General features: G+C 36.6%; 1 protein-coding gene across 2 annotated transcripts in view; it reads right to left on the reverse strand.

The window, feature by feature from the left end:
• KIF13B (kinesin family member 13B) overlaps positions 1-23,303 on the reverse strand; it is a 201,031-nt gene that overhangs the window by 162,432 nt on the left and 15,296 nt on the right. For both annotated transcript variants that reach the window (XM_027069655.2, XM_053216665.1), the window contains exon 2: positions 22,633-22,726. In XM_027069655.2, the coding sequence (XP_026925456.1) occupies positions 22,633-22,726 (94 nt within the window). The remainder of the gene's footprint in view (positions 1-22,632; positions 22,727-23,303) is intronic.

The raw sequence follows: 23,303 nt of genomic DNA on the forward strand, positions 1-23,303 counted from the left end.
GGTCACTCACACGTGAAAGAACCTTCTGTGCCCTCCCTTCCTTCACGTGTGGCTCCATCCTGCCTTTCCAGCTTCCGCCCCCACCATCATACTAGTCTCTATATCTGAAATATCTTTATTTCTGAACCAGACAGAACAAAGCCTGCTAATCATATATTTTTCTGATGTCTTTTTCAACCTCAAAGAAAGAATTACAGTAATTATAACCTTCATTCCTTCTCCTCACTTTTTTCCAACACCCACAGCACACACCACTGCATTCATGTTTACCTAGATCCTCTTATCATATAGCCTCTATTTTAGACAAGATCCTCTTTATGGCTCTCTCCTATGGAACTCCTCACACCGTCTGTATTCATTATTTGTACAATGCCATCATCCCTACTAAATTATACCCCCCCAAAAGGAAAACAGTGATAAATGCAAGTGTTTGTTTTAATCCACATATAGGGATAATTAGTTAACATTTGATATCCTGATCATGAATATATACTCCAGGGTTGATTAGGTAGCATATGAAAGATTCTCGGTTGGGCATCTAGCTCTTGATTTTGGCACAGGTCATGATCCCAGAGTCAAGGAATCTAGCCCCATGTTGGGCTTAAGATTCTCTCTCTCTCCCTCTGCCCCTCTCCCCAACTCGCTCTCGCTCTCTCTCTCTCTCTAAACTAAAAAAAATTTTTTAAAAATGCACAACTTAGAGTAGGGAAGATTAAACTGGATAGAAAGAATGAATGCCTGAGAAGACAGGCAAAAAGTTATACTTTGATTTTTCATGAACTTATAACTGAAGTTTAGCAATTACTCTCAATTATTAATGTAGGTAATACATTACAGTATTAGCAGTGACACTGTTACCAATAAAAATCACACCTATTTTCAGCACATTTCAATTGCTGCAAATATCTTACATTTACATTTGTCACAATTTTGAAATTAAAGCAGCAATGGTTCCCAACACTAGATCTTGTTAGTTAATACCATAATAAATAAGCACATATTACTGCCTCACATAAATAAAATATTTCTAATAACTACATTTCATCATTTTCGGTGTCCTGTAAACCTTTGTATTTTATGCTTTTAAAAGATTATTCTGAGAGGCGCCTGGTGGCTCAGTTGGTTAAGCATCCGACTTTGGCTCAGGTCTCATCTCACTATTCGTGAGTTTGAGCCCTGCATGGGGCTCTGTGCTGACAGCTCAGAGCCTGGAGCCTGCTTCCAATTCTGTGTGTCCTTTATCTCTGCCCCTCCCCTGCTCACACTCTGTCTCTCTCGTGCACGCAAAAATAAACATTAAAAAAAAATTTTTTTTTTTAAAAAAAGAAAGATTATTCTGAGGAGGGCCCACAGACTTTATCAGGCTGCCAAAGCGTTCATGGCAAAAATGGGTTATGAATTTCTGCTCTAGCAGTAGGTTTTATACACCATCCACTATCTTTTTTCCTTTTATTTTTTTAATCTTTTTTCTGATCAACAGTGGAAGGTTTGTTAATCAACACAAGGGATGTTAGAAATAAATTTTCACTGATAAAAAGTGTTGTGTTAAAACCATGTAGACTGGTTAGAAATATTATAATAGGTACTTCCATTCTTAGGAGAACAAAGTCCAGAACTCTCACAAACCTAGCATCCTGTGCCAGTGAGAACAGTATTTTTGGCCTAGGGCTCCAGCTTGACCTGAATTAAGATTCTGTCACATAATTCCAACCAAGGGGTACCAAATTCTGCTACATTTGTCTCAAGGGAAACTTTCTAGCAAGATTCTTATTTAAAAGCTGTGACCTCCCTGAGCTCATACAAACGGGTTTGTCTGACTAATGTTGTGCTTACCTGCTAATGAACATGTAGCAGAATTCAGTCAGAATTTCCTGGTAGTGAAGTTACGGGGGTGAAAATACCTATAAGTGACTACCTAGCTCTAATCCTAGGTGATTATATCTAATCTATATCTAATCTGATTATAAATAACCAAGATAGCAGTTCATAATACCCCTGCTAGACTAAAAAGCTCCATAAAGCCTGGAACCTAAATTTTCTTCTGTTCATCATTGCTTTCTTAGGGTCAATACCATCCTGACATACACAGAGGTCACTCAACAAATAGTTGGTGAATGAATTAATGAATGTGATATACTTAACAGTGTATGAGTTTCCCTAACTCCAAGATGTAAGTTCCTTTAAAAAAAAAAAAAAAAGAGCATTCAGAGAAAGACAAATACCACATGATTTTGCTTATATATGTTACTTAAAGTGCTCGCTTCGGCAGCACATATACTATGTGTTATTTAAAAAACAAATAAACAAAAAAGCAGAAACAGACCCATAAATGCAGAGAACAAACTGATAGCTGCCACACAGGAAGGGGGAGGGGAGATTAGCAAAATAGACGAGGGCGAGTGGGAGATACAGGCTCCCAGTTATGGAATGAATAAGTCACAGGTATAAAAAGTACAGCCTTGGGAACACAGTCAATGAATGGTATTGTAACAGTGTTGTATGGTGACAGGTGGTGGGTACACTTGTGGTGAGCACAACATAATGCATAGAGTTGTGGAATCACTATGTTGCACATCTGAAACTAATGTAACTTTGTATGTCAACTATATTTCAGTGAAAACTAATAATAAAATGGTGAAAAAATAAAAATAAAAGTGCTGCTTAAATTCCAAAGAAATAGGGTGGCACCTGGGTGGCCTAGTCGGTTAAACATCCGACTTCGGCTCAGGTCATGATCTTGTGGTGTGTGACTTCTAGCCCCACGTCAGGCTCTGTGCTGACAGCTCGGAGCCTGGAGCCTGCTTCAGATTCTGTGTCTCCCTCTCTCTCTCTGACCCTCCCCAGCTCATGCTCTCACTCTCTCTCTCAAAAATAAACATTTTAAAAAATAAAAATAAATTACAGAGGAATAATTAAATAAAATAAAAGACCTTTTCGGTCTGAAAAGGAAAAACTAAAGACAGATGTAGAGTAAAACATTTTTTTAAACAAATCTCAGGTTACTTAAGTTTTGAAATTAAAAGTTCTAGTTATATCTTGGATAAGCCTTCCTTTTGTACCTTGTTATTCCAGCCTTAGTTCCCAAATGAATTCATTCCTCAAAAATGTAAATTTCGTAAGACCAGGTACTTTGTTTTATTCACTACTATATCCCTAGCACCTAGAACAATGCTTGGCACATAGTAGGCATTCAATAAATATTTGCTGAATTAATGATAAAAAATAAACATAAAGGAAACTGGGTGACGGGTAAACAGAAGAATTCTCTATAATAGTTTGGCAATTTTTCTGTAGGTCTAAAACTATTCCAAAATTAAAAGTATTTTTTTAAAAATCATTTTTAAAAGAGCAGTTCAGGAGTGCCTGGGTGGCTCAGTGGGATGAGTATGTGATTCTAGACCTCAGGGTCTACATGGATGTAGAGGTTACTAAAAATAAACTTTAAAAAATAAAATAAATAAAAGAGCATGTCGTATTTATCTTTCCCTTATCAGGAACCTTGCCAGGGTTACATATAATAAATATCAATCGATAACTGCTGAATGCCTATTTGCTCTAATATGAAATAACCAATTATAATTTTTTCAAATGTTTATAAATCAAGAAGAAACTCTTCTGTAAAATCTCAGAAGGAAACAGAAACAATGAGTTCATCTGACTTTGAGAAAATGAGCTCAGGAAAACCTGAGTTCCAATTCCAGCTCTGCCACTTACTAATTGTGTGATATCAGAAAGCCCTACTGCCTCATTCACCTCCAGAAAATTATGAAAAAGCATGGTGCCTGTATCTTTTGTTGTAGGTACTTTTGTTATACCTATAGATTAAAAAACTCTTGCAAAGGATCTAACATACTGTAAGCAATAATACAACCTATAAATAAGTGCTATTTATCAACAATCAGAAGATCCAAAAACTAAATTCTATTCACTCCTTGTATTTCTAAGAACTCTGAACTAGCTGTCTCTGCATTTCCTATACCTTCAAGTATTCGAAAACCTTGACCACTGAGTTCCTTTTACTATATATAACAGTTCTTTGCCCAGAACAAGGAAACCAACTCTGAGAAACATTACGCAAATCAATGCACTTCAGAGGAAACCCACAATCCCTGAAATAAACATCTTGCAGTTGCTATCTAGAGGGTTAGGAAACTAGAAACCACAGCTTAAACCACCTCAGATTCTTGCCAATTAAAAGCAAAAGGGCATTATTTGTTATTAGGAACATGGTATGATAGTTTACCACATGTCTAACCCAGCCAATAAATATTTACTGAGTATCTAGCATATGTCAGTGTTGTTTGAAAAAAAAAAAATTATTGGGGCATCTGAGTGGCTCAGTCAGTTGGGCATCTATCTGACTCGATTTCAGCTCAGGTCATGATCCCAGGGTTGTGGGATTGAGCCCTGCGTCAGGCTCCGCACTGAGCATGGAGCTTGCTTAAGTCTCTCTCTCCCTTTGCCCCTCTCTCCTGCTCATGCTCTCTCTCTCCAAAATAAAATTTTAAAAACTTTTAAAAAGAAAAAAAATTACTTAAAATATGACATTTCAATAAATAAAAGTTTTAGATAGTTGATCAAGATAAATAAATCAAAGACTAATAACAGCAGCTACCATCTACTAACCCACCATGTGCCAAGCATCTGATAGAAATAACTCATTTATGACCATGGTATTATCACCTCCATTTTACAGAAAAGGAAACTGAGGCTCAGGGAGGTGAAGGAAACTTCCAAAGTCACACAGCTGGTAAATGGCAGACCAGAATTCAAAGTGTAGTCTGAGTCCTACTTCTTGAATGCCCTTCAACCAGCTCTTGCCTTTTCCTATCCTTATAAACAATGATGATGGTTAACTCTACTGGCAGCACCTCAATCCTTACCATTTCTAATTCTTCCAAGGTTGATAAATTTAAAAATCAATTCACTCTATGATCAACAAGCCTATCCTCTTCCTAACTGTTAAGTTCAAGTCTTTATTATTAGTACCAGGTTAGGCCAAAATACATCAGATCAACTGATAGTCAGCTTAATGCACAATCAAGGGAACCCATTACCATATAGAGTGAGGGCATACAAAAAGGATGTCCATTCTCAGCATGGATTCCTCAGAAAGCAAAACCTAAGGCTTATCATAGAACACAGTCCCAGGGAAAAAGGGGAAGAGGAGGGAACCATGAGGTGTCAGATTATGTCCACATGAAGTTGGTCAGCATCCAGTTTGAGTTGGCAACAGCTAGGGCTACAACATGATCAAAGGCTCTAGGGAGAATAAGGCCAGGAAGATCTGAAGTGACACATAAGAAGTGTGTGATACAGGAGACAAAGGTGAAAGAGTCAGAAAACCTATGAAGCTTACAGAAATGACAAGGCCTTAGTTCAGTGCCAAGGTATGACTTAATCTTGAGCCAGCCTCTGTCCCAGTATGCTGCTTTTAAGCATCCTTCTTGATGCAAGTGGATAAAGGCCAGCATATGGGTTCAATTCTAATAAGTCAAACTTTCACACACAATAGGGTTTTCCCATACTAACTTATATAACTTAATTATAATGACTAATGTGAAATAGTACCAAAAGTGTATATGGTGTCCACTTTCTTCCATTATATTGCAGTTTCCAATCCCCCCAAAGAGTATATAGCAGACTGCAAGGGTAGCCATGACTGGCCCAGAGACTAAGTGAGAGTAATAACTGAACAGGCTAAGATTTTGCTTATACATGGGGTTTTTGTTTTTTGCGAATAAAGTTGAACAAGGAAGTTTATTTGTTACATATGACCAAAACATCAAGTCACCCAATTTTCTACACTGAAGGATATGTAAGTCAAGTAAAATTATAAAGTATAACTATAAAAACAGTAGCTACTCTTCAGGTTCTTATGATGGTTTTCATTTTGTTGGGTAAATTTATTTTTTTACAACACTTGATAATTTTTTTAAGTTTATAACATCTAAGAAATAAAAAGGAAAAGGTTTTACCTTAATAAAGATTTAGATATATATGTATTCTTGCATAAAATTGCTATAAAAGTCCCAGGCTGCAAAACAAAGAGCTCTAATCAAAAGTGCTTATGCATCACAAATTCAACTTCCCAGAAATCTGTAAGGCTCCAGCTACATAAAAACTAACAGATATCCTGAAACTTAAATTACTATATTTCCAACTGAAAATAAAAATAAGATTAGTCTTGGCCATCCTTTTCTCCCTCACAGTACCTACATTCCGTTGACATCTGAAATCTTTAGTTACCGATCTTTCTATTTAGGGATATTTTTTTTAATTATTTTTTTAATGTTTATTTATTTTTGATAGAACACAACAGAGGGAGAAGTGAGAGAGGGAGACACAGAATCCAAAGCAGGCTCCAGGCTCTGAGCTGTCAGCACAGAGCCCGACGCAGGGCCTGAACCCACAGACCATGAGATCATGACCTGTGCCCAGCTGATTGAGCCACCCAGGCGCCCCATCTATTCAGAGATATTTTTCAATTTTTTTGTTAAATTATTATAAATTTTCCAACATACAAATTTACAATCAAATAAATCCATCCTGTTGACAGTAAGCAGGATTTTGATTTGTCAAAGGTTTCTTGCTTTCTTCACTTCACTTTTAATATAAACTCATTTCTTGCCCTTTCTGTCCTCTTTAATACCCTGGTAGACACAGAACTTCACATAACCCACTATGAAGAACAGACCTGTCCCGGGAATCTCACACCTGGAGGAGCTCCTTCTTGAAAGGTACAACACAGACCAAGAGAGCCATCAGAACTAGCCCTCCTCAGGACCAGGGATGGCAGGCCAAAGTCCCTCCAATGATCAACACTACAGTTAAAATACACCTAAATTTGTCTTCTCCACATATACTCTTGTAAGACTTATAGAGCCTGTTCCAATCCACATCATAAAGGAAATTGTATGAGATTAGGCTGAGGACTTTCCACTTTCCTCTTAGGGCAACAGGACAATATACGTGATTTTTTTCAATCTAAAAGTATTGCTTGAGCATCTGCGTGTCCAGCCCTATGCTAGATATTAGCACATAGATACTCTATACCTATTAATCCTTTGAACACGAAGGATAACTGGATAAGACTCAATCCCTAACCCAAAGGGATCTAAAATATAGTTGGAGGAACAAGATAGGTGTTGGCAACTAGAGAATTTAAAAAAACCAAGCATGTGTCAGGAGTACACATGCTATCCTTCTACTTGGACAGCTGCCCAACTGAACTGGCCTGGGAATTCCCCTATCCACAAACAGCTGCTGGGAACGTCTCTCCATACTGTCTATCTCCCTGTCTATCTCACCACTGCAAAAGCAAAGGAATTCCTCTTCTCCACCCATATCTTGCTTTACTTAACTCTTCTATTACTCCAGTAATATAAGGTGAAGACTCTGTAATGATAGAACAAAGTACACCAAAGTGGAGAGAGGAAGAAAGATTCCCTCCTTGATCCTCTTCTGGGGACAAGTAATGGGTGACTGATAGATGGAAAGAAGAGGGAGGAGAAACTTCAGGAAGTCCTGGCAGGGCATGTTCTCTCCTAATTTGTCCACTCCTCAAAGGGAAGGAGGTAGGATTATTTCAAACCCCCAAAGTCTTTAAGAAACCTGTTTTCTCCTCCACAACTCCTTCTCTCACCCCCTAGCATCTGAATCTCACAGGAGAGCCCCCCCAAAAAACCCAAATCACAAAAAATTACATCTCAGTTCTTCAAATCCTCTTCCCACCGTTTACCCGACAAACTCTATCAAGAGCAAGAGAACAATCAGAAAGGCTTGGAACCAGGTAATCCCTGACTCCCCACTATAAAAGAGAGGGTTAGATTTCTTGGCCTTGCTAACCTGGAACTCTGAATCAAAGAATTGTTTGCTTAAAATGTCTTAGCTAAATAGTGCTATAAACTTCAGAAATACCATGGGCTAAAGTAGGCTTTTGCAGGGACCTAGAGATGATTTGCTCAGAAGGGGAAAAATAATTATGTTCTAAAATTTTGGTGTGTGCCTCAGACAATTTTAATTATCCTTTAGGATCAGAAATTCTTAAACCTTTTGGTATCAGGACTCCTTTACACTCTTAAATATTACTGAGGACCATAAAGAGCTTTTTTTTTTTATAAATTACGGTCCATGTTTGAGTGAGAATTTAAAACTGAGAAATTTTTAAAACATTTTATTAATTAATTTAAAAAATAGCAAGATTATAGGTTAACATAGTATTTTAAGAAAAATAACACTGTTCTGAAAACTATATATGTAAATATAACTATACATTTAGTGAAGATAGTATTGTTTTATATTTTTACAAATGTATACAATGTATTAAGTTGAACACTTAATAATTTATAAATAAAGTCATGTCAACAATTACGGAATTTGCATTTCTTAATAAAGAAGAACTGATAACATATTTAGAGTGCAAACACTGATGGTCTCAAAGAGTAACGTGAGCCCCAAACCCTTAGGCTGAGGTCAGGAAAGAATGTGTTTTGTGACTGAACCAGTAAGAATCTACACCAAAGGTTATAAATGGAAAGGTCCACAGGGGCCAGGTAAACAACATAAATAAGGGAGTTCACCAGCTGGGGACCTGAAGAGCTCATGGCCTTGTCAAGGAGGCAATAAGCCCAGTGTTGCCAGATTTTGGGGCTGTTTAAGAAAAACTACAAATCTGAATTTTTATATGAAACTTCCTCATTTTTAAATACTGAAACTGCAAACCAAAACAAAACACACCTATGGGTAAATGTACCCCGCGGCACCCCAGTTGGCAAAATGTATTTTCTATATTACAGAGTTATTTAATCTTCAGGAAATTCTTCCCAAAGGAAATTTATCCTACAGTATGATCCTAATATTAGATCACTAGGAAATGGTAAACTTAAATATAATGAAACAGCATTGAAACAAAAGGTTGTTGTCCAAACGACAAAAATAAAACAAAAGCTGTGGTGCTATGGGAGTAAACAAGCTACTGTATCTAGTGGACAAGGATACTGAAAACTGCCCTCCATATGGTAAAGTGGATGGAGAAGGCTCATCAGGCTCTACCACTGTCTTGAAAAATACTCTTCATAAAATCTAACTCCCTGATTTATAAATCACCCTTCCAATTACTAATTGGGGGTAATACCAGAACGAGGGAGCTTCTGAAAACAAGCACTAATACAATAGCTATAATCAAGAAACACTCACTGAACACCTCGTTGGAAAGCACTGCAAGTGACACAAAGAATAGAAGTGGTCTCAGCTTTCAAGTAGCCAGTCTAAAAGGGGAGGGGCCTCAAAACACACAAGAAAAAGCTAAACAATATAAGCATTTGAAAATAGGACAGGACAAACATAAAAGATGTCACCTAGACAGTGACATTTCTTAGTTACTAGAAATAATAAATGCTCTAAATTCAAAAGATTCTAGAATACAGGAAGTAGTGGCAGACTTGAAGGTAGATCAGTCTGGTATTAGTGGGTTTCAGAAATCAGTTAAAAGCTATGTTGTAATCTAAACATAAGGCAATTACAGTCCTTAACTAGGGTAATGTCAGAGAGAGGAAAGGAATTTTGGGATAAAAATACTCACCAGAAAAATCAGGAAGATTTGATATCTAACTAAGGATAACACATCCTCTGTAATAAATTCACCTCTTTATCTACAGAACAAGCAACCCAGTTTCTTCAACAACTGAAGGAGCAATAAATCAAAAAACATAATCCAATCACAATGTAGAGACCATATTTATATGCTATTCAAAACAAACTATAGGGAAAAAACTTTATCAGATAATTAGACATGTGAACACTGAAAACTTGATGATAATATAGGAAAGAGGAAAGAATTGAAGATCTGATTAGGACCTTATTAGCCACGAGCTAATGATTTTGAAGGCTGAGTAACAGGCACATGGGGGTTTATTATACTATCCTATCTACTTTGGTGTATCTTTTAAATTCTCTGTAACAAAAAGTTGTTAAAAATTAAGTGATAAATACAACTTTTACCTACTTAGTGATCTTTATGCAAATTCCATTTCAGTTTTCCTAAAAGTAGAACAAAGGGATTACCGACTTATTTTATATAAGGGCCAAAACAGGAAGATAAAGACTCAGTATTGCTCTTAATTATTACCCATTTTATACAAGTTTTTATTTAATTATAAATATATATAAATGAGGTTTGATGAAAATGAAGCAAAAGTAAAATTCACCATCAAACAAGACACTTCTTTAACAAACTTAGGAAGAAGTAAACAGGGCTCCAGAACCGTAAACTACTAATGTTCAAAATAAATCATTTTTCATTTTAGCTAAATATCACTCTCATAAAAAAATGCACAATGCTCAAAATTAAACAACAGAATCATTTCAAATCTGAGTCTGCAAAAATCTAACCTTACAAAGTCCACAAGAGAGTAATTCAACTTCTCAACTCTTCAGTCTTCTGTTTCGCTTTGTGTTTTGTTTTACTAGTGTTTACAGACATTCTAAGCTAAAAATAATTTAACCACGATGTAATGGAACTAAGGATTAATAAAGATTATCCTAACTCTTAGCTTGATACTTGGCAAAGAGCTGATGTTGAACTGTTGAACGGATCATAAAGATTGCTAAGGTACTGTGATACAGCAACTTCTTGGGTTAGAGTGGTTTCTCATGTGACACTTCCTCAAGGAGTAGTGCTACCTCTATCTTTAAAGAAGAGTCTGGATGCTTATACAATATCTAGTTTACGTTAGCAACAACTCCTACACTAGAGACCGAGACAAAGAACCCTTAAAAAAATGTATTGCTAAAGAACAAAGACAATTTAAAAACCTCAATAGTGAGACTTGATAGTTTTTTACCTAAACTTTATTTGTAATTAGATATCTAATATATATTATCTGATAATTTTCTGTGCCGAATCTCGAATTCTGGATAAATTCAAAACATTTAATTCCTATTAACCTTAACCTAGTAACTAACACACATAACGCTAAGTTCTCATTATAGCAAATGTTAGTAAACAAGTAGACTTAGTGATAGACACTCTCTATTCTCGTATTTTAAAAAACGGTTATTTCTGGGCACCTGGGTGGCTCAGTCAGTTAGGTGTCCGACTCTTGATTTCAGCTCAGGTTATGATCTCACAGTTTGTGGGTTTGAACCCCATGTCAGGCTCGGTGCTAACAGTATGGACTCCACTTGGGATTCTCTCTCTCCCTCTCTCTGCCCCTCTCCTGCTCACACATGCATGCTCTCTCTCTCTCGAAATAAATAGACATTTAAAAAATAAAGTTAAAAGTTTATTTCTTGTTATACCAATAAAAGGATGAGATAATTAATATTTATATACCCAATGGCAATGTTAAAATATCACCAATTCTACTATAAAAGTCTAATTTTTGTTCAGGCAGGTTTACTAACAAACTATCTCACATTTCATTTTGGCCATCTACTAGCCTTTTCTGGCAAAACTTCAAAAAAATCTATATTTAAAGCTATTTAATTATTTGCTATATTAACTGTATAAATATATGAATACAGTTATACATATTTTATTATCTTTTCAGCTTTAACAATCTGATTCATTTTCATAACTATATTCAAAAGTAGTACATGACTTCTATACTCAATGGTCATAGTACTTTTTTAAAATAGAGGGAAAAATCATCTTAACTTTCTGAGTATATTGAACAATGCTCTCCTCACTTTACTCTGACATAATCAGGGTGGACAGGCTCCCCAAGGAAGAGGGTCTTTATAAAATTAAAACATACCACATACTGTTCTCCAGAGGAGTAAATTCTATTTGGGCAGAATTATTAGCCTCACTCAAGTCATTTCACAGCAGAAAGAACAAACAGGTCTATTGTACATACCATAATTACATTTTGCATGACTTCCTTCAATTAAAATCTTTACTTAAATTAGTATCCATATAGCAGTAGAAAATTTTAAAAGTCATCATCTAATATGACCTAATGATGCCTTCCACTAACAAGGAATTGCTCCGAAAATGACTTCTGATATTTCAAAGCAATTATTGGCATTAGGCCCTCTCCTAGGCAGCATTGCTCAATCCATCTGCAAGAGAAATGTATATGCATGGGTCAGCCTCACTAAAGTTTGTATATATTTGAATGTATATGCACATATTCATTCTTCTACCAGGATCAGAGTACTATGAACCTCCAAAGAAAGACGGAGTATGTTTTGCTCATATTAAGTAATAATGACATGACTAAACTGATGTCTAATATAAAATCAGAAGGAATAAAAAAATTTTTTTAAGTTTATTTATTTATTTTTGAGAGAGCAAAAGAGTGCAAATGGGGTAGGGGCAGAGAGAGAGGGAGACAGTGAATCATAGCAGGCTCATAGCACAGAGCCTGACTCAAGGCTCAATCCCACGACAGTGAGATCATGATCTGAGCCGAAATCAAGAGCTGGATGGACACTCAACCTACTGAATCATCCAGGTTCCCCAAGAATAAAAAGATTTTTAATGACCTTACTAACCAGTACTGGATGAGACCAACATCTCAGGTATTTTTCTCACTAGACTGGCAGTTATCCTCATACATATCAATTAGTCTTTAGGTTAAACATGACCAAATGGGAAAAAAGAAGGAAGCACCATAGTTTTACTACAGAACAGAAAAACACTGCATATCTGTGCCATTTATGGCTAATGACATCCATGTTGAAGAAACTCTTCTAAAGAACAGCCCACTTCACAAAATATAGACCATGTACTAAAGAACAGACCATTTCACAAAATACCACGAAAAAATCAGTGTTCACATTCATTAAGGTCTTAAAGTCTAACTCTCAAATGTTTTCTATTTCAGAAAATTCTTACCTTCAAAGCTTACATTTGGTGGGACAGGGTGAAAAAGAATTGTAAGAGAAACTCCCAAGTTAATGTATTAACTCTTACGGTGTTACACAACACACGCACACGCACACACACACACGCACACGATAGAAAACACAGAGCTAAAGAGGAAAGTAGACTAGTGGACCAAGGGATTGAACAATGCAATTTTTAGTGAGAATTTCCTTCTCTTTCATTAGGTTTCAGCTGTGGTGTTTCAAGCAGCACCTCTGAACAGGCACAGCTCACTGATCCAGTCCCCTCAAAGGGTTGGAGGCACACTAATACAATGTCACCGCCATTCTTGTCTGGAAATCACTGCAAACAATAGAGGAGGAGGGAAAAGCTTTGGTTTAGGTCTGGGTTTTTTCAGAGGAAAAAAGGAGGAATATGGTATGTGATTAAATATCAACTTTTAGCTTCCCTCCTAAGATAAACTTATGATATTTCTTTTGGCTCCTATTAACACTTTTTTTTTTTGTTTTTTTTTTTTTTGCTTTTAAAAATCAGGCATTAGGCAGCTCTTCCTGCCCACGCGTCCTGTCCCCAGGCTATAAATCAGTCAATCAATCAGGCATTATACTGTATAAATAGTCAAACTTTGAGTCACTTATTTATCTGATCTTTTACTAGAAACAGTCATTCGCATACACGTAATATATGCAAACAATTTACAAGTACACAAACTAAAAACAGAAAGAAACACAAGGGAAAGATAAAAAAAAAAAACTTCAGGAAAGTTGTTAACCGTAGTAGAGAGGAACAGGATTAAAATTGGAAGGAGGTTCACACAAGACTTAAATTGTTTGGATTGGTGATGGTTTGTTAACGTGACCGATTAACATAAAAGTGTTTTATTCTTTAAACCTTTTTGCATTGTTACTTTTTAAAATTTGCTCAATTTTTAAAAAGCTGTCAAGAAGTCAGACTCAGTAGGAAAGTATCCTGGAACCTGGGGTTCCAAATCAGCAGCCACGGGCTGAATCTGGCCAAGACCTGTTTTGTTTGGACAGCACAATGTTTTGTTTTGCTTTTTAACTGTAATTTGAATGCCTTCAGGCAGGGTATGCGCTCTCCAATTAGCCAGAGTCACCACCATTTTCCTTTCAGTAAATAAGCCTTCTTTAAAAGCTTGAGAAATGAGAATCCTCATACAATGCTGGTTAGGAATGTAAAATGGTGCAGCTGCTTTGGGATAGTCTGGCAGCTCCTCAAAGTATTAAGCATGGAGTTACCACATGACCCAGCCATTCCACTCCTAGATATCTACCTAAGAGAAATGAAAACATATGTCTACACAAAGACTTGTACATAAATGTTCACAGTAGCATTATTCATAATAGCCAAAAAGTGGAACCCAAATATCCATCAACTGATGAACAGATAAACAAAACAGAATACAATGAAATATTATTCCACCATGAAAAGAATGAGGTACTGATAAATGCTACATGGATAAACCTCAAACACATTATGCTCCATAAAAGAAGCCAATCACAGAAGACCATGTATTGTATTATTTCATTTATATGTCCAAAATTGTCAAATCTCAAATCTACAGAGATAGAAAGTAGAGTGACAGAATGATTAAAATGTCATAAAATTGGATCATGATGCTGGTTGCACAACTCAGTAAATATAATAAAAACTACTAAACTGTTTAAACAATGAATTCCAGTGAATTACATGATATATTTATTACATTTCAATAAAGTAGCTTAAAAGTAAATAACCAAAGACATCCATCCAGTTCTTACAGGCTATGAATGAATGCCTAAATTTGGTTCTTAAATTGTCATGTAATGGGGTGCCTGTGTGGCTCAGTTGGTTAAGCCTCCAACTTCAACTCAGGTCATGATCTCAGTTTGTGAGTTTGAGCCCCACATCAGGCTTTCTGGGACAGTGCAGAACCTTCAGATCTTCTGTCCCAGTCTCTCTCTGCCCCTCCCCTATCTCTCTCTTCTCTCTCTCTCTCTCTCTCTCTCTCTCTCAAAAATGAATAAACATTTTAAAAAATGTTAATTGTTGTGTAAGGGCTCCTAGTGGTCTTGAGGTAAGAACTATGTTCATAATAATACCGTTATTTGCCTTTTTCATTGTTTCAAAAACAATAGTGGGTTTAACTGCTGGGACTTTCTGCATGGTGACACTAAAGGATTCTGGTTATTGATAGTCTTGCATTATTCACTGCCACATACCCAGAGCCAAAATATATATATATATATTTTCTCACTTCAGAATGTCCTCAATAAGGAGGAAAAATTATTAATTTTATTCAATCTCAACTCTTGAATACAATCTTTTTAAAATTATGTGTGACAAAATGAAGCACTTCTGCTGCATACCAAAATGTAAAAATATGTGACTGATTCCATGAGTCGTGGGCCAAACTAGTCACTTTTTTAATAGAATAGCATTTTTACGAGGAACAACTGTCAGTTCCCATGGGAAAATGCATTCCCATTTCCAAATTCACCTATACATAATTTTATAACATAACTGTTTCATAAAGTAGATGCTGCCACTCTCCATGGGAAATCACACCTTACTCCCTTTTAAAACAATATTAGTATTTCAATGGACTTTAGCCAGGGTTAGTAGGAAAGGCCTGTTTGGTGGGTAGATGAGGGAGGAATAAGGCAAAAGGCAGAAGATCAACCTCAGCCTAAGAAACTATTTTGCCCTATCATGGTGACAGGCTAACTAGCATTAACATTTATTACAGGATAAAATTTTACTAAGTTTTAAGAGTTTAAGTTTTAAGTTTTGGGTTTTTTTTTTTAAGTTTATTTATTTTGAGAGAGAGAGAGAGAGACACAGAGAAAGAATACCAAGCAGGCTCTGTGCTGTCAGCACAGAGCCCAATGCGGAACTCGAACCAACAAACCATGAGATTGTGACCTGAGTTGAAATTAAAATTTTCTTTTAATTTAGACCAAATAAGGCTTAAACGTTTATTCAGTTATTTAAAAGGAGACTGTTCTTAGGAATGCAAGCTGGTGCAGCCACTCTGGAAAACAGTATGGAGGTTCCTCAAAAAATTAAAAATAGAACTACCCTACAACCCAGCAATTGCACTACTAGGTATTTATCCGAGGGATACAGGTGTGCTATTTCGAAGGGACACATGCACCCCCATGTTTATAGCAGCACTATCAACAATAGCCAAAGCATGGAAAGAGCCCAAACGTCCATCAATGGATGAATGGATAAAGAAAATGTGGTGTATATATATATATAATGGAGTATTACTCGGCAATCAAAAAGAATGAAATCTTGCCATTTGCAACTACATGGATGGAACTGGAGGGTATTATGCTAAGTGAAATTAGTCAGTCAGAGAAAGACAAATATCATATGACTTCACTCATATGAGGGCTTTAAGAGACAAAACAGATGAACATAAGGGAAGGGAAACAAAAATAATATAAAAACAGGGAGGGGGACAAAGCATAAGAGACTCAAATATGGAGAACAAACAGAGGGTTACTGGAGGCGGTGAGGGAGGAGGGATGGGCTAAACATGTAAGGGGCATTAAGGAATCTACTCCTAAAATCTCTGTTGCACTATATGCTAATTTGCATGTAAATTTAAAAAAATAAAAGTATGATGTTGAATAAATAAACAAACAAATAAATACATACATACATACATAAAAGGAGGCTGTTCTACACCATGGTATTATTTGCAACTTAAAGTGCTCCTAAATGCTAAGAATCAAACATTGAGAATTATAATTGTAAAAACGTACCAAAAATAGATAATGAATTGGTCATTAGCTCTAAAAGATGATCTGTGAACATGGTGCTTATGAAGATTTGAAAAACCCCCAGGACAAATCTAGAAAACTAAACTGATTCAGGGCAAAAAAGAAATTCCAAAAAAACCAGTTAATTGTACTAGTAGTCCAAGCCGTGTGGCACCACATGAGAAAATACATAGAGCAAATCTGTGAGTGTGTACCCAGTCCTCCATACACAAGAAAAAGATCAGTCTGGTGGATGCAAATGTATCAGTCTCTAGTGGGTTTTTTTGTTTTTGTTTTTTTAATATTTATTTTATTTTTGAGAGAGAGACACAGAGCATGAGCAGGGGAGGGGCAGAGAGAGAGGGAGACAGAATCTGAAGCAGGCTCCAGGCTCTGAGCTGTCAGCACAGAGCCTGACACGGGGCTCAAACTCACAAACCATGAGATCATGACCTGAGCCAAAGTCAGATGCTTAACTGACTAAGCCACCCAGACGCCCCATAGTCTCTAGTGTTTTGAGTATTGTAGAAATAGAAATACTTCGTCTGTAATCTTTTCCATATTTGATAAAATGTCCTTTTGTTCTTACCCTATGCTCACAAGCAATGTTTTGATCTGGTTTCCCAAATTACTTGATACTAAGGAGAAGCTTGATGGCAGGGACTAATTATTTTATTCACTGTAAACATAAAATGAAGGGTCATAGCTTTCTAACAGATGGCATGTTAGTCCCTAAGTGCTCCATCAACTTTGGGCAAACTAGATAAAATTAAGTTTCTGACCTTGCACAGCTGAAATTTTTATAGAACTAGGTAATTTCTTGATAAGCATATATACTCTATTATTGAACTAAATATATTTTGTTTTAAAATTTTTTACTTCCTTTATGAAGTTATATTATATCTCACTGAATATACCATAAATACAGCCCATAATAATAACAGTAATATTTAAACTAATAGCTAACAGGGGCGCCTGGGTGGCCCAGTCAGTTAAGCGTCTGACTTCGGCTCAGGTCATGATCTTGCTGTTTGTGAGTTCGAGCCCCACATAGGGCTCTGTGCTGACAGCTCAGAGCCTAGAGCCCGCTTCGGATTCAGTGTCTCCCTCTCTGCTCCTCCCCCACTTGCACTCTGTCTCTGTCTCTCTCTCAAAAATAAACATTAAAAAAATTTTAATAAAGTAATAGCTAATATTTATATATGGTTTATTATATACCAGGCACTGCCATTTTACATATTTTAACTTGTTTAAATTGCCATAACAACCTACAAGCAGGTACTGATGTAATCTCTACTTTATAGGTGAATAAACAGAGGCAGAGGACAATTAAGTACCTGCTCCATAACACACATGGTAAATGGTGAGGCTGAGATTTAATCCACTATTTCTGGCTCCAAAGTTGGCATTCTTAATCTCTTCTCTAGCTTTGTGTTATCAACTTTCTGAATTTTAAGCATCTTACTTTATAGAACAGTTTTGAAATTCCATATCTAGCACAGCAAAAAATATTTCCCAAATCCCCATGACGAAGCTGTTATGTTGGAAACAGTATACCCATTCAACTATAGCTTCTATTAGTTTTAATAAGCACAAACATCAAATCATACAACTGCCAGAAGTTAACACAAAATTAATCAGAAAAATATACAAATCATTACTTTAAAATGTATATATGTTCACTTTCAAAGTATACCAACTTGAGTTGTTAAGTATACATATAAAATTAGTCACGATTTTACATTAATAAAATTGGATACTATTCTAAAAGCAAGGATTTTATAGCTTTTAAGGAAAAAATATTAATTTGAGTCTTTCTGACTACTAAACTTAAGTCCTAAACTGACTACTTGAGCCTTAAACGGACTCAAATCACTTACATGTTAACTTCAAATTCCTGGCTCTCTAGTTATAAATATGCTAGCACAACTTGTTGTTTTATGGATTAGCCATTCTACAAGCTAGACTGTAATTAACCACACATCACATAAAATAGCTTTTTATTTATGCTTTCCTTCCAATTACTCCTCAGATTTAATAAAGTCAACACATATCACTAGACTGCTATATTCCAAAATTTCTATTTTCTCTTTTTACCTTGATATTATATTAAAAGAAAAAGCATTTCTCCAGAAGCAATCTTTTTTTTTTTTAAGTTTATTTCTTTATTCTGAGAAAGAGAGACAGCAGGGAAGGGGCAGAGAGAGAAGAAGAGGGAGAGTCCCAACCAGTCCCCACGTTGTTGGTGCAGAGTCGGATGCAGGGCTCAATCTCGTGAACCGAGAGATCATGACCGGAGCCAAGATCAAGAGTCAAATGCTCAACCAAGCACCCAGAGACAATCTTTTGTTTTACTAGCAATGTTCTTGGTTGTTTTTTTTTTCTTTAAGTTTATTCACTTTCTTTTAGTTACCTCTACACCCAACATGGGGCTTGAACTCACAACCCTGAGCTCAAGAGTCACATGCTCTTCAGACTCAACCAGCCGGCATCCCAGCAATGTTCTTGTTTTTTCTCTGGGTGCCACTTAAAGGAGTGTATTCAACCTATGAAAATTATGAAGCCATGTATACTTCGCTATATGTATATTACATATGTCAATAAAAAGCTGTTTTTTAATGGGTGTCTGGCTGGCTCAGTAGGAAGAACATGTATGCTTAATCTTGGAGTAGTGGGTTCGAGCCCTACGTTAGGTGTAGAGATTACTTAAATAAATAAGCTTTTTTTAAAAAGCTGTTTTTTAAGTCTGTGCTTAACTTTCCTTCATCAAAAACCATTACATATCAATCTTACTGGCAGCTGTCATTTAAAAAAAAAAAAAAAAACTTTTTTTACAATGTTCTATAGCACTGAGTGATATTCGACTTGTATTTTCAGCACATGGAAAAAAAGAGCCATCCAAGATATTCTGTGAAACAAAGAAAAGCTATTTGATTCTTTCAGAAACCCCTAAGATTTAAAGATCTCAAAAGGAAAGAAAACATTTTTCAGCTTTTATATTGTCATGTTTTTCTCACAACTTTATCAGGTAGATACTATTACACACTTGTGGGAGACTGTGTTTTCCAAAGACAGCCACAACAATACATATGCCAACCCAAAGGCTTTTCTCATGTGACACTGATGTTCCTCCATTAAAAGATTAGTCTATGTTCTCTCTCTCTCTCAAAAATAAATAAACATTAAAAAAAAAAAAATTTAAAGGGCGCCTAGGTGATTCAGTTGGTTGAGGGTCCAACTTCAGCTCAGGTTATGACTTTGCAGTCTGTAAGTTTGAGTCTCATATTGGCCTTGTGCTGACAGCTCAGAGCCTGGAGCCTGCTGCGGATTCTGTGTCTTCCTCTTTCTCTGCCCCTCCCCCACTCGCATTCTGTCTCTCTCTCTCTCAAAAGTAAATAAACATAAAAAAAAAAAGATGAGTTTATGCCTCCTCTTCTGGAAACTGTTTAGATCTTTACATCAGCCTGAGTAAATAAGTGGGACAGAAGATACTGTGTGACTCCCAAGGTTAGGACATAAAAGCCAGTACTATTTCCACCTGGCTTTCTCACTCTCTCAGGATACTTGCCACCAGATTGTGAGTAGGTATTCTGCCTACCACCCCAGCTACACTCAAGCCAATAGGCAGCATTAACCACCAGACCTGGGTGACTGGGCCTTTTCCAGATGATTCCCATACCCAGCTTTCAAGTCTTCCAGCTACACCCCAGACAGCATGGGGCAGAGACAAGCCCTCCCTGCTTTGTCCTGTCTGAATTCCTGACCTACAGGAAACCATAAGATAATAAATGATTATTGTTTCTTAAGCCACTAAGCTATTAAAAGTAACTGGTTATGCAGCAATAAGAAACTAAAACACTTTATAAATAAGGATCACAGGTGGGTAACCATCTACCAAATGGCAAAGCCAGAATTCGAATCCATGTCAGCCTATAGGTAAAGCCTATACTCTTCCTACCATAGGATATTGCCTCCATGTTTGTTCCGAGGTACCCACATTTTCAAATAAAGCAACAATCTCCAGATTGAGAATTCTAAGAGCAATAAACAGCCTCCAGTATTAATGACCTCAATTAATGCTTAGGACAATAGGTCATTCAGTTAGCAAGCTCAAAATTCTAGCATTATTTTTGACACATCTATACCCTTCACACCCTAATAACATCCTATCTAATAGTACCCATATCCTAGTGATGCTTACAAAATCTATGTTGGGGTGACTGGGTAGCTCAGTCCATTAAGCATCCCACTCTTGATTTCAGCTCAGGTTATAATCTCACGGTTTGTGAGTTCAAACCCTGTATCCAGTTCTGCGCTGACAGTGTAGAGCCTGCTTGGGATTCTCTGTCTCCCTCTCTCTCTGCCCCTCCCCTGCTTGCACTCTCTCCCTCTCCCTCTCAAAACAAATAAATAAACATAAAAAAATTTTTTCTACATCAGTGACAATAAACCTGGACAATTACAGAACACTTTACAAAGTACTTTAACAATCACTAATTTGATCTTCAGAAAACACTTCTATTAGATAGGTAAGGCATACGCCATACAGATGAGGCTCAAAAAAAATCAAAAATAACTAGCTACTAATTTAGTAGCTACTTAATAGTTAAAAACATCATGGTTAAGTAGGGATTCAATTTAAGATTTTCTGACACTAAGTTCAGTGCTCTTTCAACTCAAAGAATCTGAAAGAACATTTATGGATCACTTCTCGGCCTTTTGGCTAAGATCAAGTGTGAAAGAACATTTATGCAATGCCTTCTGTGTATATTTCCACATACAACATTTTCTCTACAAATTTAAGTATCTACTTCATGCTAAGCACCATGGAAGGCACTGTATAATTTATGTTCTTCACTCTGACTAAAGCTGATCTCTATGAAAAGCCAGTCTTTCCTCACTTGGAACCATTCTCTATATGGCCAATTACCAACTTTTCCTAATCTACCTGCTTAACCACAGTGTTTAAAAACTGTCAAAGATGACATCTTACCCATAAAAATAAAGGTCAAATTTCCTTATCTTCTTTCAAGATCTTCTGTAATCTGATCATACCTTATTTTATTAAATTGACTTCCCTGCACTTGCTCAGAAAAACCAAATAAATCTCTTGCTTCTTCCCCAAATTCGCTTTCTTAACACTTTCTTGCTCTTTTTTTGTTTATACTGTCATCCAAATCTGGAAGTGATTCATCTTCAACCCTTGACAGACAGTCCCTTCCCTCCAACACCTTACAATCCACCATTGAGCTACAAGTAACAATCTAAAACAATGTATAATAATCCAGTTAGGTAGTACACATTATAGTTTACAGGGATTTAGAGGGGAGGAATCACTGAGGGATGCAGCAATGCCTTCAGGAAGAAGTAACACTTGAAATGGGCTCTAACTGACAGACAGGATTCAAAGTGGCAGAAGTAAAAACAGCCCAAGCTGAAGAACAACCTAAAGGCCTTCTCTTCTACTCTACTTCTTCCCATTTACATCTTACTAATCCTTTAGCCAATATCATCTCTTTCAAGGCTTCTTCAGTTACTCCACCATCTTACCTAAAGTTCTCTTCTCTGAGCTTCTGGTACAACTGCTATCTACAACACTCGCTCTAACACGTAATCATTCCATATTATAGACCTTTCCTCTTTGACTTGACAGCTACATGTCTCTACATAGTCATTAGGCATTTGCTATCTGCTAAGCTGAACTCAACTCAGCAGCCATTGTTGCTTTCAGTCATTTAAAAATCCATGAACAGGGGCACCCAGGTGGTTCAGTTGGTTAAGTGTCTGACTTCAGCTCAGGTCATGATCTCGCCATTCATGGGTTTAAGCCCCACGTCAGGCTCTGTGCTGATGGCTCAAAGCCTGGAGATTGCTTCAAATTCTATGTCTCCCTCTCTTTCTAACCCTCCCCCACTCACGCTCTGTGTCTCTCTCTCTCTCTCAAGAATAAACACTAAAAAATTGTTTTAAATAAATAAATAAATAATAAAAATCCATTGAACATAACCCTGTTTCTTAACTTACCGGGCATCTCCTTTGGAAAGATTAGTATTTACAGGACTAAGAATAACCTTGTTTGCATCTACATCCACCACACATTTGGTATGCAAGTCAATTTCTGCAGATGAAAAAAGAAAAAAAAAACAGAGAAAATAGTCATTTTTAAAGTAGTTTATTTCAGAAAAAAATCATTTGACAAAAATCCAACACTCTTTACACTCAACAAACTAGAAATAGAAGGGAACCTCTCAACCTGATAAGGGACATCTACAAAAGCCTGCAGTTAATACCGTATTTGATGGTGAAAGACTAACATCAGGAATAAGAAAAGGATATTCTATGACTGCAACTTCTGTTCAACATTGTTCTAGAAGTTCTCGTCAGGGCAGTTAGGCAAGATAAACAAAAAGGATCCAGATTGGAAAGAAAGAAGTGAAACTATCTCTACTTGTGATGATATGGTCTTATAGACAGAAAATCTTAAGGAATCAGGGGTGCCTGGGTACCTCAGTCAGTTGAGAAGAGGACTCTTGATTTTGGCTCAGGTCATGATCCCAGGGTCATGGGATGGAGCCCTATGTTGGGCTCTTTGCTGAGCATGGAGCCCGCTTAAGATTCTCCCTCCCTCTCTCTCTCTCCCTTTACCCCCTCTTCCCACACGCACTCTCTCTCTAAATAAATAAATTAAATTAAAA

The sequence above is a fragment of the Acinonyx jubatus genome, chromosome B1, assembly GCF_027475565.1.
Source record: "Acinonyx jubatus isolate Ajub_Pintada_27869175 chromosome B1, VMU_Ajub_asm_v1.0, whole genome shotgun sequence".
Classification (NCBI taxonomy): domain Eukaryota; kingdom Metazoa; phylum Chordata; class Mammalia; order Carnivora; family Felidae; genus Acinonyx; species Acinonyx jubatus.